At 45.6% G+C, this 15643-nt stretch overlaps 1 protein-coding gene across 2 annotated transcripts in view; it reads left to right on the top strand.

Annotated features, from left to right (window-relative positions):
- The window catches only part of LOC138580163 (C-type lectin domain family 2 member B-like), a 388930-nt gene that overhangs the window by 125496 nt on the left and 247791 nt on the right, over window positions 1–15643 (top strand). Inside the window, exon 2 of one of the 2 annotated variants that reach the window (XM_069650491.1) lies at window positions 15122–15259. The exons of the other annotated variant lie outside the window; for it this stretch is intronic. Within the exon in view, the coding sequence (XP_069506592.1) occupies window positions 15122–15259 (138 nt within the window). The remainder of the gene's footprint in view (window positions 1–15121; window positions 15260–15643) is intronic. 2 annotated transcript variants of the gene reach the window in all.

Genomic DNA, 15643 nt, shown 5'->3' with positions numbered 1-15643 from the left:
TTCTGCCCCGCTGTGGGAAGTTAGGAGGAGGGTTCCCCGGGTTGGGTGCCTGGTTGGATCCCCCCCTTGGGCTGGAGGAGTCCACACATAACCCAGGATTGGTCGGTTTCCTTTGTAGCGGGGACTTACATAGTCAGGGGAGCGGGGGGCCCCATTTGTGGGACTACCTCCTCGACTCCCTGTCTGTGACTGGCCCGAAGGCCTTCTTGGCTTGGAATTGTTTGGTGCAGGCAGGTTTTTAGGCCCCCCCCATTTCTAAATCTAAAACGGGGGCAAACTTTACCTCTGCCACCTTGGCAGCAGCAGGGGTGCTGTTGGTTTTGGGGTTTTTCTGCACGTTATTTTTATTTTCTATGGGCTTCTGCACCTCATAGATCTGGTAGCCTGTTCAATGACCCAGTCTAGTGACCTCTTCTCGTGAAAATCTCTCACTAGCTGGGTTATGATGTATTTGGGCAAGGCATGGAAAAAAGTATTGATGAATTCTCTGCTGTCCGTGCGCACCCTTCTGGTGGTCTGCGCAAAGGCACGCTTCAATTCTTGCACGAATTCTTGTGGGGCCTGATCCTCCCCACATTGCAAATTGTAGGCTGCCTTGCGAGCCTCTTGGGGATTTCTATGTACAGAAAAATGTTTTAAGATGGCTGCCCTATATGTGGACCATCTTGAATGGTTTTGGTCCTCCAGCCCCGCAAAGAAACTGGAGTATTCAGGGGAGAATGTCCATTTGACGTACTGGATTCAGCTACTGCTGTCCTTCAAATGGAAAGTCTCCATCATTTGCTCATAGAGCTCCAAGTGTTCCCAAACAGAATACTTGGCGTTCTTGTGATAAGGCGTGATGACACTCCTGATTGCCTTAATCTGTTTTAAGGGGTCCTTAAGCAAGGCCCTTTTTGCCTTATTGGCCTTTTTGGTTCAGGTAACCCTGGTCCATTCATCTTCTGACTCAGAGGCACTGCTCCCAGAGGTTCCCATCTGATCTTCCAGGTTTTCCTGGATTCTGCGAGCCTGGAAATGGTTGGCAGAATGTGGGGACCTGGTCTCCTGTGTCCTGTGACGCTCAGAGGAGTCTTCAGATCCCTCCTTGCTGCCAGGATTTGATGGGTTACCCCCCCATTGACCTAACTGGGCAGAGGTTTTCAGGATGCCCTTAGTGGGCCTACTCTCCTGGGGTTCCCCACTAAACTGGACTGTACTTGGGTGCCCATACCGGATGCCCGCCCATCCATTCCTGGGTGGTACTGGCCTATGAGCCCCATACTTCTGGTTGGATAGTAATCTGCCTAACTTCCCGGCCCTGGGCTCATGTGCGCCAGGGGACATGGGGGTGGCAGAGTCCAGGGACTGGGAGGGATGAAGGCCTCTGGTACTAGGGTTCCTGAGGTTATGCTCAGGTATTTCCCTTTCCCAGCGAACCTCATCTCTATCAGCCCCTGCTCCCTGTTTACATGCAAGAGCCTGCGCTTTCAGTTCCTCAACTAAGGCCTTACTAGACTCTCACTCTCCTGCATGGCTACCTGTTGCTGGAGACTATCGTTGTGCTGACAGAGAGCCTAATTCTCTCTCTGTGCCTCCTGATTGGTCCTGGAGTACTGGGCCAGTCTTTGCTGCAGGAGGGTTACCTCCTGAGTCCCATCCCTACTGGCCTTCTCCTTTCTTGCCAGAGCCTCCTCCACCCTCCTGGTGTGCTCTAGCAAGTTCTGGTGTTCTTTTTGGAGGTCACCCAGTCCCTGGAGGGCCAGGTGATTTTCTTCCATTTTCTTTTTTAATTTACAGACTTCCTGGCCTAAGGTGTCCCTTTCCTGACTAAGAGCCTCCATCTGTGCCGCCAGGTCGTCCCTCTGCCTTTGAAAGGCACCAGCTTTCTGGCGCTCCTGATCACTCTGCCTGGGTATCCAGGTCTTTCAAAATCAGTTTGTTGCTCTCTGCCTTTTCCCTATCTAGGTGGCTTTGCAACTACCTGCTCAGCGCATACCCTATTAAAGTCCAATTGTTGCTCCAGTTTTTTCGGGCTCTGCAGTAGGGAGTCCAAACCTTCTTGGTACTCCTTCTGCAAGGCCAGAAATCTGGTATCCCGGTCTGTCTTTTCCTGTTGCAGTATATCCATGTCCTCTTTTATTTTAATGATATACTGCCTACTATCATTTTCTGACTCCTGGCTCCTGTGCAGCCTCTGCTCAGAAGAGACCAGGTCAGATTGGACCTTCTCTAACGCCACCTGTTGCCTATTTGCCAGATCTTGGCCTTCACCACATTTGTCTTGTATGGATCCCATATATAAATCTAAATATGCCGCTACCATGGCAATCTTGTTGTGATCATCTTTGGCCTTAGGGGCCATATATAGTTCACTCAGGGCCACATGTAATGGACCCTGATCTCTCCATATATCTGACCCTGACCCTGTTTCAGTGACCTGTTGCGCGATTGCCTGCAACCAGACCGTTTGGTCCTGATGAGTCCACTCACCTCTCACAAATAGCTTATGTAAGAAGTGCTCTCTGGCTATTTTGATATCTACCAAGGTCGTCATTCTAGAAATTGATTTCCGTCCTGATTTACAGAAATTAGTATTTTATTTTTGCAAAACAGACCGTTTCCTTAGAGCATTCCTTTGAGGAGTGCTTTACAGCATAACACAGCGTGGTGATCCGACCGAATGTATGTATCCTGTCAGTTAGCACACTGTATTAATCTGCACAAGTGGTAAATCTAACCCTGAATCTCCGGCTACAAGCCCCCACTTGTAAGAGGATTCAATTCAACACTACAGCTAAGTCAATGCCTAGTCTGGGATACTGAATGGAAACCCTTATTGATATATCTTTATGTCCAGTTCATGTACTCTGGATGACAACCCCTATATAACACCCCTCTCTTAGAATCCCCCTGACCCCACTGAGCCAAGAAGTCGGGTTTTTTGCAAATTTAAAAGGTTTATTTGGAAAATTAAACAATATATATATCACACTTCTATAATAAATTAATATTTGATAATGGATAGCACACTTGTGAATAGGATAGTGATCAACAATGGATAATCTGACACTAGCACACTTCTTTATAATCAATGAGGAGTTGGTATAGGATGGATAAGGTAGCAAAAAGACTTTTATGGTTTCAAGGAAATGCAAAGTGGAATAAAATGCAGTAAAGAAATAACTTGATATGATTTGAGCAAAAGATAATGTAATTACTTTTTCCTAAATAATGCACTCCCCCCCCCCCCCCCTTTATGCAGTATAAGGAGATGGAAAGGAGAGCACACAGTTCTCAGGAATGCAATCAAATACAATAAGGAATTCAGTCCCCCCCCCCCCCAGCAAGCTTAGACAACAGATATGATTTTTAAAACACAGGCAAAAGTGCTTTGAAATGTGGTGGCAAGGAAGTGAAAAGATGCTAAAATTGCTTTTAATTCCCTATAGGAGGTTCAAGGTGAGTGGTAGCTAGTTAGTATTAGTTCAGGCTCACTGTAGCAATGCTTTATGAGTAACTAGCAGATTGCACATGGATTTTAGCAAAGGAAAGCAAGAAGCTGCTGATTGCTACACGTGGCTGAAATTGTGCAAAATGTCAAATCGCGGCAAATTATTTGTGTGTGTCGAGCGCAATTACGGAGGTTCCTGAGATACGGACGATTCCGTGAAGGTGGTTTTTTGGATTTGAAATTTTAAAGTTCAGACTGGCAGATGACAGCTTGCAGCTTTAGAATGACAGGGGACAGTTGTGCAGCTTTAAAAATGACAGATGACACGATTTCTAGGAGGCAGTTCTAATTAGGTTAAAATAGATTGAATTATATTATTTTAAACTAAGAGATTAGTTCTGGCACAGTCCTAGCGGGTACTCACTCTAGATTTTGGGACAGGAATGCGCCTCGTCACGGATCTGGTCAGGTTTGGACTGCGGTTCCCTCGCCACGGACGGTCTTTCTGCTCACAACGGTCTGTCAGGCATCGGTCGGGTCTGCACGGCTCTCTGGATCTCTGCACTGGTCTGCACGGCTCTCTGGATCGGGTTCTGCTTTCTCTGGACATAGCACTGCTCCTGGATACTGCTACCGGTTCTGGCAAAAGTTCTTGGCAAAGAATTCAAACAGCTCGCCCGGCTGTTGAATAGTTTGCAAATGATTTTTGAGGCCTGCTGAAGAGAACTCAGCTTGTGGGTTTAGGTCCTTGCTTTAATTTCTGGATCAAGTTCTAGGTTCTGATCTCTGTGTAGCTGGAGTCAATCTGGATCTCTGGATGTAAAGTTAAATGTCAGCGCGCTCCGCCAGCAAATGGAATTGGGTGTCCCTTTCTGGATTTCAGTGGTCCTTTTTATGTGTTTTGAAAGTGGGTGTGTGCGTTGGTCATAGCTAAACCTGCCCCTCTCACTTGTCATTGGCCAATTCCTCCTCTCTTCCTTGATTGGGGGAAAGAAGTGGAGGGTCAGAGTGATGTCAGCCATTTATGATCTATTGAAGAACTCCCCTTTACTTTTACCTTAGAAAATCATTTTCATAACTACACATATTTCCCAGATACACAGCTGTTTGACATTACATGTACACATCATATATCGCACAAGGTAGTCTCTGTTCAAACTCTGATGTTTCTAAGAGCTTGCATTCAGAAATGACAACATTTTGCGCTTTTTGGCTGGTTTTGCAATATTGGATTTTCATCAAAAATTATACAAATATACACCGCCTATGTACACATATTCCAGTAACTTTTCCTTTGTCTAGCTTAAATACAGTGTCTGCCATGTCAATAAATAGCGGGGTTTTGCCTCAGAACATGGTACCGGGTCCTAACGCCTCTTAAAATGTGCACGGAAAAATCACAAGAATAATCATATTATTTATATAATTTTGACCAGTCCACGCGATGAGTTATCCATCTTTTAAAAATTCTGCCCTGGTCAATCTGGGTGGGGCTTCCCACATCACATGGTGGAATAACCAGTTTATCCACTTTCCCCAAGCTCAGCTTGCTCTCACAGGCACTGCCCCTCCCAGTTTCTTCCAAGAGGAAGCCACTTTACAACCCCCCTAATATAACATTTGCCTGGGCCCTAATAGGCCCATTGTTTAGTTTCCTGCTGTCCCCAGGTGCTCCTCCTTTAATTCAATCATAGAGGTGTCACCTCCTTTTTGTGGGGGCAATGAATGCAGCCAGGCCTGGGAACACAGCTGTTGATCCAGTTTCAACTCCTGTCGGGGGTAGTTGTGGGGCAGAATCCAGTTTCATTAAGCCAGGCTTCCGCTAAATGTCATGTTTGTTACCCAGTTTTCTACATTCAAATCAAACTGATAATTTTTACACATGCAGCTAAAACACTGATTCTAAGTTCAAAACTATGACATTTCAACAGTTACAAACTATGTGACACTCAAAAGTAGGTCCATCATTTAATTTAAACATTTCGATTTTAGTGGTTTTCAGTTCAGTTTAACTTAAGCTGCTGACCTCCACAGCTCAGCCAGTTTTGTTATGAACATTGTTTTGGGCTCTTCATCTTCCCAGATTTTGTATGCACACAAAACTTAATTCTGCCAGATGTCTGCTGGTGTTCAGTAAGATTTTTGAATACCCTGCAATGTTTGAAATAGGCATTTCGAGCTTGCATTCAGGGAAACAAAGGTAATTTAAAAGCGTTTTTTTTTTTTTTTTTTTTTTTTTTAAGCAAACGGGTACTGCTGTTTTTCCTTTGGCACACATTCCACTCATGGCACCCCTAGCCCATCATGCTTGCACTGGTGGGTGGCAGGTTAGGCAACCATTTTGGTGTGCACACAAACTGCGCTGTTTTCATAGATTCTGGCGCACATGTGGGCTTTTTGGCCATCTTGGATTTTCTAAGCCCACAGCACCAAATGTTGCAGCATGATAGCTCAAACGTGGGACAGGACACCCAACAGTCGGAAAGGGCAAGGTCGCTTCTCTCCTTGTCACCCTTTGGGTTCTCGCCACCTTTCTCCTACTCTTGAACTGCTGTGCCTGGATAGCTGTCTCATCGTGTGGTCTGCCTTGCTCGTATTATGCTCTCGTGCTCCACCTTTTTATCCCTGTGGGGAAGGGAAGGGACCGTCGGGTGTGTGTGATTCTGGTCAATTGTGTTGGGACATGTCCTGTAAACAGCTCAGGTGTTAGTTCGTCATCCTTCGTGGTATACGAAAGTGTTCTTGTCAGAAAAGGGGGATGGGGGTAGAGTGTTTGACAATCCTATGTGGTAGGCTGTGGTGTTGGTAAACTCAGAAGGGTGAGATTGGTAGGGTTTGGGAAACAAACGAGAATGACCAGGATTTTTATCATGCAATGAACAGGGGGGATTATGGGAAGTGCAGTGTGTTGTCAATGCCGATTGAGAGGTCGGAAAATAATGACTGGGATTATTCGGGAAAGACACTTGAATACAGGGATTCGGGAGATATAGTTTCTGGGCATAACAGGGTTTGGGATCCTAGGGAAATTTTTTATATACAGAGTTTGTTGGATCTGGGCAAGAAAGATTCAATGGGAGGAAGGGAGGCTGATGTAGTGCAACCTACAAAGACCTTAGGGATCTCGTTGTCGCTCTCCTTCTCCGGTATAATACTGCATATCACCTGGGGTATTCCCCTGAGCATAACCCTGGGTTCCCCGACCCAGGTGATCCTCCATCGTTCGTCTACCCCTAGTGTTGGGATCTGAGAGGGCCAGTTCTTCCCTGGCCACCTGAATAAGGGATTCCCGGGGTCTACTTGCGTTACATCTCTCTTGGCGAATCCACCTATCCCTTCCGTGCACGCTATTTTGTTTACACCGAACACCTCCAGTATGGAGGAAACCAGACCTATCTGCAGCGGTCTAGCGTTTCTCCCCTCTCAGACCAAGCGGGTAGCCACAACCCCAACTTCCTGGATTGTATATCCGGATACGCGGATTGTATATCCGGATACGCGGACGTCGGATCGTCGCGTTGCTACTCTAGTCAGAGTCCTGCTACGCTCCGTAAGTAGGCTTACCTTTTAGCTTTCTGGTATTAGTAATTACTTGAACGACGATCTCCTAGTCTTCCCTTCTTGGTTTACCTTCTTCTGTCTCCTGAATTCTGTGTTATTAGATACGCCTTCCCACGCCCTCTACAAGCGTGATTCATTGGGACATTCTTCAACAGTCAGCCCGTCTCTGAGACCCGTTCGGTGGGTAAAACTACATAGCAGCAGATTCTCCTATTCCGCGCTTAAACATCTATGCGCGTATTTATAACCCTTGTTATTTTCTCACCCTGCGTTAGGCACCATACGCAGGTTTACCTTAAGGTCTTCCTCTCGGCCCCTTCCAAACTCCTTTTTCTCAAAGGCTGCAGAGCAACGAATATTTCGGTAAGGGGATACGCAAACCTTGTCTCACGTTGGTGTCTTTCCTTCCTGCTTGTGTAAAACTTATCTGTGTATAATCTTCCACTCCATTAGTGCCTTCAGGCCATAATTCTGTTCTCACTTCCGACCTGGCTGGGAGGAATCAGGAAGATATTCTTAGCTCCAGGGTAAGCCTATCCTTCAACCACCTGATTTATAATATCTCTCTCATTTCTCCTTTGAACCATACTGTCATTCTGTCCTTATTAGAGCCCTTCACAAGAGGATTTCCGCATAAAGATTCCGACATAAGACATTCCGACATAAGACATTCCGTGTAAAGACCCCGCTCAACACTAAGGAAACACTACTGCTGCCTTCAGGAGTCCACGCACCCTAGCAGCACACCACAGGGTTTTTTACCCTTTGGGGTTTTTCCCTGGAGGCCTCACTACTTTCTAGCTTATTTGGCTGGATTGTGGAGAAGTTTCTAGGTGAGACTCACAATCTTCTAACTACAAACAAATTGGATCCTCGAGCACCTGAGTGGAGGTGGGTGCCATTTATGACTGCCAAAACGTTTGTTATTGTTGATTGCCTTTATAAATCATAATATATAACAACTTCGGAGAAAACCCTCATGTTTCTCACACTGACAAAGGCCTGATACTTATACACAAGACAAAACTGTTGGCTTTGCCAATGTTTTTTTAGTACTCTTTTTCGTTCTTCTAGAGTAGAGATGTGAAACATAGGGATAGCGTAGGTTTAAGTATTCCAATAAAGCACTACTTAACCCAAAATGCTTCATTGTCCGTGTCCTGAATGTGAGAAACCCTAAGGGTGTCTCCCATACTGGTCCCCAGGTATCTTCAGTTCCTGGGGGTGGACCAGTGAGGGAGGATCAACTGGGTGAGGGGTCCTTGGAGAGTGAGTGTGGGGACACCTGATGGCGAGACACAGTATCCCCCTCCCTGTAACACCTTTACCTCCTCTTACCAGGTAGGATACCTGGGAAATTTAACTCCATTAAACCCCACCCTCCCGTTCACGAACACTCTCACACGGTCAGTACAATCTGGGGAAAGACAGACTCGCACCCAGGTATTTTCTCAGGCATGTCCCAATGGCATTGTCAGGCAGTCAGGCAATCAGCGTTAACAACTCGCACCTGATGCCCATTGAACTTCCCCACACGGATAAAAGGCGGAGCACGAGAGCACACTTTGAGCAAGGCAGAGCACACAAAGGAGAAGTTCGTTCCTGGCAACAGCTGAACCGATGTAGAGAGATGACCGATCGAGAAGAGAGAACAAGGAGGGAGATGCCCTTGAGCTGTTCGAGTTTCTGTTTATTTTATTTATATGTACAGCGCTTTGGCATAAAGCGCTATACATTATAACAACAATACAATAACAGTAGAAGCAGATACAAATATGAGTCAAACCATCAATACATCAACTGAACAATTTGCCAGCAGAGATAAATGAGGGAAAACAATTTTCCAGCAGAGATAAATAAGGGAAAAATGGTGTAGAGGTGAATGGAGTGGGGAAGAGTAAGTGAGATAAGGTGAAGGCAAGAGAGGGGGGGGGAGAGGGGATAAAGAGGAGACAAGGAAGGGATAGAGAGACATGAGGAGGAGGATAAAAGACGGGTGGGGGGAGGGAAAGGCGTGGGAGGATCAGAGTATCAGGGAGGGGGGGTGAGTGATTGTTATACTCTTGAGAACTTGAAAGCAGTACGTGTAAAGCCAGGTCATGAAGCTAAAGAATCCTACATTGTGTGTTTTGAGATATCCGGGGCCCTCCTCCATGACTGGCTGAGTTGGGGAGGAGCAACATCCTCCGTGGTATCGTCCTTGGCTCTGAGATCAAAGCCATAAGCAGGGAGTAACACCGCCAGTGAGTTGGAGGAAACTGTGCAAGGCCGGTCTGTTTCTAAACAAAGGTTGCAAGCGGCAACACTATCTTAAAGCGAGTGTTGAAGCGTTTGATAAAAGACGCGAGTAAAGGACCAAGCTGATAATTGTTTTGAGCATTTAACAAAAGATACAAGATTGCAGAGTGGTCCGGTACCACTGTGTGCTCAATCGAAGGTCTCTGACTAAATGCATCTCACAAAGAAGTAACAACGTGAAAATTTGATATGCGAATGAAAATTGAAAAGGAAAGCCCAAAACGAGTGAATCATAGTGGTCGTACGAAGGTCTCTGAAAAATCCATCGCACAGTCGAAAGTCTTCGATTTAAGTAAAACTGAAAGTGAAATGTACACAGGTCTGAGCTCAGCTGAGGAAGGCCTATTGCGACTTTGAGTTAACCAGGGGCCTGAGCCCGATCGAGGGAGACCCATTGGGAAGTTGTGTAAGAAAAGCGTCCAAGCCCGACTGAGGAAGACCCCAAAGTGAACGAGGAAAATTTGGTGTGAATTGGCAAAAAGTGTCCAAGCCCGACTGAGGGATACCCGGGGTGAGCGGTGCACCCAAAGACTTTTTATTGATGTGGAAATCCTGATGAGAAAGGAAATAGCGTGTTCGTTCTTCCAGGCGCTCTGCGAACAGGAGACTTTTATTGGAAAAGAGACTTTGACGCAGAAGGCCCGGATATTTGTGTTCTGTAACATCCTCGTGCTATAGAAGCCAAAGTGTGTGCTGGGCTAGAGTATGCCGCCTTGTCCTGTGCAGAAAACGCAGGGAAGGGAAGCGAACTATCAAGTTATCCTGACATATTGTTTCTTGACACTCTTCTTTTGCCTACATCATTTTCCCATACCATCTGCTATTAGAAGTAAGGATTGGCAATAGTTTTTTTAGTTATAGGTCCTTTTTATTTTGCCAAGACTCTACTAGGATAGCGTTATCTTTACTTTGATGGTCGTAGCTTCCTCCCATCCTTAGATTTAGGGTTAGATGGGCGTTCTTTCAACCCATGGAAGTTCAATAAACACCCTTGAACATCATTGATACCATGCCTGCCTTACATAATTCTGGCTCACCCGATATCACCCATGAAGGTGTCATCCAGGTGAAACATGTGACTGCTGAGGGCGTTTCATCTAGTTGCCATCTCGTCGCAATAGAGAGGTTTAATTCTTAAATAAGAGGGGAGTCTCTGCATTTACTCCCTGGACATCCAGGAAAGCTTATTTTTTCAATGTGTATCTCATGCGCTTCGGCAAGCAGAAATCTCAATATTTGATTTTTCAAAGGGTAAACCTGCCCCAGCCTGATGGTGCCAGGCAGATGAAGCTTGCTGGAGTTGGCAAAGAAAACTGCAGTTTTCCTTTAGTGATGACAACATAGCTGGTGCTTCACCTGACACAGTTCGGACAGTGACCAACACTGGGTAACTCAATCCTTCATTTGAAAAGTATGAAATACCCTGAGCACTGTCCCTGGACATTTTTAAAGTTGCATCGCAACCTAGCAGATTAGATTTTGCAAGAAGTGAAGCAATCATTTTATTTATTTTTTATTAAACATTTTTGGAGATTTTCAGGCACTGACACATTGGGATTTATACTGTGCTCTGCTGCCATTTGCTTGGTCTTCAGATGCTCTGGTGGATCTAAAAGTGAAGTGAAGGGGAGTGGGAGTGAGGAGGGGGAGGTTAGTCCTCCGAGGAGAAAATGCAAGATAGCTTTGCTGTTGTGTTGTGTGCAGATGGAAGTACCCTCAGCTCTGCATATAGGGTCAGTTTATAGGTGTTCTGCGATCAGAGCATAGAGGCATCTCTGCCCGAAAGAGAGCTTTGTTTGCCTGTGGTGCTAGGCTGCATAAGCTTGTGGTGTGGTACGTATGTTGGCTTTAAAGGTATACTGTTCTAACGTTCTATGTCTGTATGAGGGGTGTTCAATTGCCATGTTTCGCTGACTTTGTTGGTATCCGGGTTTGAAATTGAGGGTAGCTGGGAGCTATTTAGCTCCTGCTAATAGCCTAGAAGAGCCTGGTTAGCTTAAAACCAGCAGTAACAAGGAGCTTCTTTTGCCTCCCGAGGCCAACTGATACTGAACAAACACCTATGTGAATTTAACTCTGTGCATTTGGGATAATCTATAATTAAATATTAGGACACATCTATGACATTTAAAGCATAAGGGGCCATAAATAATGGGTATAATGATATCTTTGCATTTCATGTGGAAGTTAGATTTGCGTAATGCTATGTACTTGCTCCTCCTTCTCCAGTTGGAGCTCCTTGTGACTGGTTACTGCTGGATACTTTGAGGAGTCAGAAATGAAAGCCGGGCACAAAGTTGCCATGTTTTTGGTTAAAGGCTTTTATTAAATGATTTGGGTTGGGAAAATGCCCGTGTCCCTGCACTAAGAGGAGTTTCCTTACCAATAACCAAAAACTAAGGAACTGTCTGTCAGGATTTCAGAAATGAAAACATGTCTTTGTGGCCAAACATTCTATTCTGACCCTTGCACTACAAACAAAAAAGTAAAAAGCAAAATATCTTTAACCTGATGCTTGCAAAAAGTCTTCATAAATAAAAAAATTGACACAACTCCAAAATAAATGTTCTCGAAGATGGAAACACCTGGCTTCCAGAGGGGGCTTCCCTTCCCCTGGAATCTGCAATAGTGTAATAATGTATCTTGGACTAACAGTTCTTTGTGGTGTTCTTGGCCCACAACCATCCTGTTCGTTATAAACACTGTTTAACCGTATAAGTCTTCTTTAACAATAGTTCCTTCTTGGTTAAACAAAGCACTGCCTGGTCTTGGTCTTTCTCATAGGTTTGCAATTTGCCTGGTAACCCCCCCCGCCCTCCCACCCCCGCCAGGACCTTTTATACTTGCAACTTCCTGTTGTACTCTCCTGCCAGGATCCCTCTTGCACTCCCAACTGCCTGGTGCATGCTTACCATGACTTCTCTTCTTGTACTTTCAACTACGTGGTGTATGCTTTCTAGGACCTCTATTCTTGTTCTTTCAACTGCCTGGCATATGCTTGCCGGGTCTTCCCTTCTTGTGCTTTCATGTGCCTGGTGTTTGCTTGCCAGGACTTTCTCCTGTTATAGTTCCTCTTTACAACCAAGTAGCATGTACACCTCTTGGCTTGGTATAGCTACTTGTTCTCATTTCAAGCTTCCCCGCACATTTGCATTCACTTCTTATTGGGGTTTGGGTTGGCACTCTGCCCTTTCGCTTCACAAACAATCTTTGAGGTATTTCACTTTCTGTATTTTTACAATGTTCAAAGTCTCTTTGGCACGGTCGCCGAAACACCACAGGGTGCCGATTCTGCTCTGGCAGACTCACCAGCTCTGTGCGGCGTCTTCGGTCTTGATTGCGCAACATTCCTCTGCTGCTTGCTCCACAGTCTGGGCGAGACTGAGGTTTCTCTAGCTTCTCTCGCTTCTCTTGCGGCTCCACTCCTGCACGCTGGCTTCTCCCCAGCTCCCAGTAAGGTAAATGCTGCTTTTCTTGGCTAGTGGACGCCCAGGGTTTCTCTTGCGGTTCCCATCGTCTCCAGGGCCCACCTCTCTCTCACAACATTTCGATCCTCTTCTGCTGGCAAGCACCTTTGCTCCGCCACACTGGCTCATGCCTCCAGCTTCTGCACACGGGCTCGTGCCTCCAGCTTCTGCACACGAGCTTGTGCCTCCAGCCTCGATCCGCCTTCGCTGGAGAAGCCTTGTCCTTTCCCGAGCTGCTGCACCCGCTGCTGATTTCGGTTACCATTTTTAAAGGTCCTGCGTGCAGATGTCTTAATTCAACAACTAGCACAGTCATTGTTTGTTGCTCTGCATCAATTCCTTCATCCTCCTCGTCTCAGTATTTGGCTGGTTGTGGGAAAGTCCACTGATGGTTTCTGATGTTTAGCATTTGGAAACTCGTTCTCACTAAATCCACATAACAAAATAGTCCCATAATTTGGGCTTTTGCTTTTTAGACCAGAAATGGCAGGTTGGTCTGAAAGATGTTGAGGGGGAGGGAGGATTGTTTACTTTCCCTAAAGGGGAGAAACAGATATATGGCAATAGGCCTTTAGGATGTTTGGTATCCAGGGCAAATGAGGGGATATCATGTCTCATTCAATGAAGTCATGACATCTCCCCGGTATTTGTCACCTCCCAAGTGATCCTCCCTCATGTAGCCGCCCCCAGGATCAGGAAGTGGCTGCCGTCTCCTAGCCACATGGGAGGAGGTTACTGCCGGGGAATCCGTGATGACTCCATTGGATTACTGGCAGTACCCAGGAGCTTCTTGTAGCTCCTGCTTATTCAATCTAAATTGCAAGCCCTGGGTATGCGCATTTTGTGTTCTAACATAGAATTTGAGCAGGTTAGTTCAGTCACAGACCAGATGGGCAGACGCACCCGAAACCGCATATGACATAGCAAGGCATGCAAAAATGCATGCGCATCATCAAAATGCATAAAACGTCAAAGAAACACTTGGAAAATACCCCACAACCTGGTGTACTTGCCATGCTTTTGTCACTAAAATCTCACAGACCACTCGCATTTCACTTTCTAACATTGCCACCATCTGAATTTCCCCCTCTTCCTTGAAATTTCCCACGGACTAGTTTTGTGAGTTCAGGCATATTTTGCACATCTGGTCCCTGTGGTGATTTCAGCTGATGTGTAGGTACGTTCAGGTATTTAGGAGTATTGTGTTGATTTTCATTCATCTCTGCAACAGGCAACCAATTGAGGTTTTTCGTGCCTGGCGACATGTTCCCACGGCTTGATTCCCAAATCGCTGTATTATTTTTGGTAAATTGCAGTTGGTTAAATTGGTTTTATCCCTGAATGGAATATTAGAGTACTGCAGAGTTCGAAATTTTAGGGAGCTTGATGCTATTGAGCTCCTGCTTATAGCCTAGGAGAGTCTTATGTCTTGGTTCTCCCATGTCCTGGGCTGTGTGCAAGCAAGCTATGTGGAATGCCTGTGGAATGTTCATGAGTGTAATGTTTGTGTGGGAGAGCCCTTGAGTGTTCCCTGGTTGTCAGTTGGTGAGAGGAGTGCTTGAGATAGGGTGCCAGTGGATGTTTCCTAGTTCTTCTTTGTAACTTATCTAAGAACTTACCTGCGTTGTGACCTTGTCAACTTGGACTTCAGTATAGCAGTTTATCTTCCATTACATGGTGCCTGAGAGTCTTCTTCAGCAAAGACACATCTTTACAATTATGACAAGCTGGCTTGGAGGGAAGGTCCAGGAAACTGCAGCAGCTGTTGAAGGGGAGCAGCACCTAGATTAAGGAAAGGACCAGTGAGACCAGGAGATGAGCCATCCACCGCCCCTCCCCACCCCCCATCAGTGGCTCCTGCAGCAGCAGTGAATGGAGTGGGGGCCAAGTCAGTGCTGGGAGGGTGAGGTGGCTGCCATGACAGCCTGTGAGAGGACATTTCAGCTTGGACCCCGTGGTGACAGAGTGCCGTCCTAGGAGGCAGGGCAACTAAGGCGGCTGCCGTGATAGTGTGACAAAAGTGTGCTTTCCTCCAGAGGAAACTGCCATAATGGCACCAGTGTTAACAGACAATTATTTTTTTAGTAATTATCACGACTAATGGTCATTTATGTGCGCTTTTTTGAGATTCTTGTAATAAAATGTAAACACACCTATCTAAACCCTTATGTCTAGTCTTACTTTCCCTAATTGTACTGTTACAGAACACTTGTGTTTGTGTTCAAAGCATAATATTTTCTTTCATGCCTGTTATTCAAGTAGTGTTATCAAATTGATATATCTCAGTTAAGAACCACCCAATCTTATCTCTAGTTGTGTTTTCATTAGTGTCCAGTCGCTAAACCCTCTTTGTTCTTTTTAGGTAAAAGGAAATGCTCCCGTTTGAGAAGTTTGAGTATATATCAAAAAATTGGTTTGCTGATTTTCACAGTTATTGTGATCGTAATTATTGTGATCGTAATTATTGGGATCGTAATTTGGAACTACTGCCCCTCCAGAGGTGAGTTGCCTTATCACTGTTCTGGAATGTGAACCTACAAACTATGTAAGCCCTGCCTGAGCACTGTTGTGGGCATCTTGAGTGCGCGTTGGCCCATACAGCAAAGCATGTGGTATCCTCATCATGCACACAATGCATATCTCGTTCAAAGTTTAAAGAAACAGTTTGTACACCAGTTAGAAGAGACCCGTTACCAATCTTGTTCAGTGCCATGCCACATTACTACCAGTGAAATCTGCGAATCTGAGGGATGGGCATTAGTCAGCCGAAGTACTGGGTTCTTGGAGATTTGGTCAAGATTAGAAAAGTTCACAACATAACTGGATTGTGAGTTGTTAGGCAACCTTGGCAGCCAATTTGGAGTCAAAGAATTCCTTGCCCCTT

The sequence above is a fragment of the Ambystoma mexicanum genome, chromosome 3p, assembly GCF_040938575.1.
Source record: "Ambystoma mexicanum isolate Mex_15411 chromosome 3p, UKY_AmexF1_1, whole genome shotgun sequence".
In the NCBI taxonomy this organism is placed as follows: Eukaryota; Metazoa; Chordata; class Amphibia; order Caudata; family Ambystomatidae; genus Ambystoma; species Ambystoma mexicanum.
This window is presented reverse-complemented; position numbering and strand designations above follow the sequence as displayed.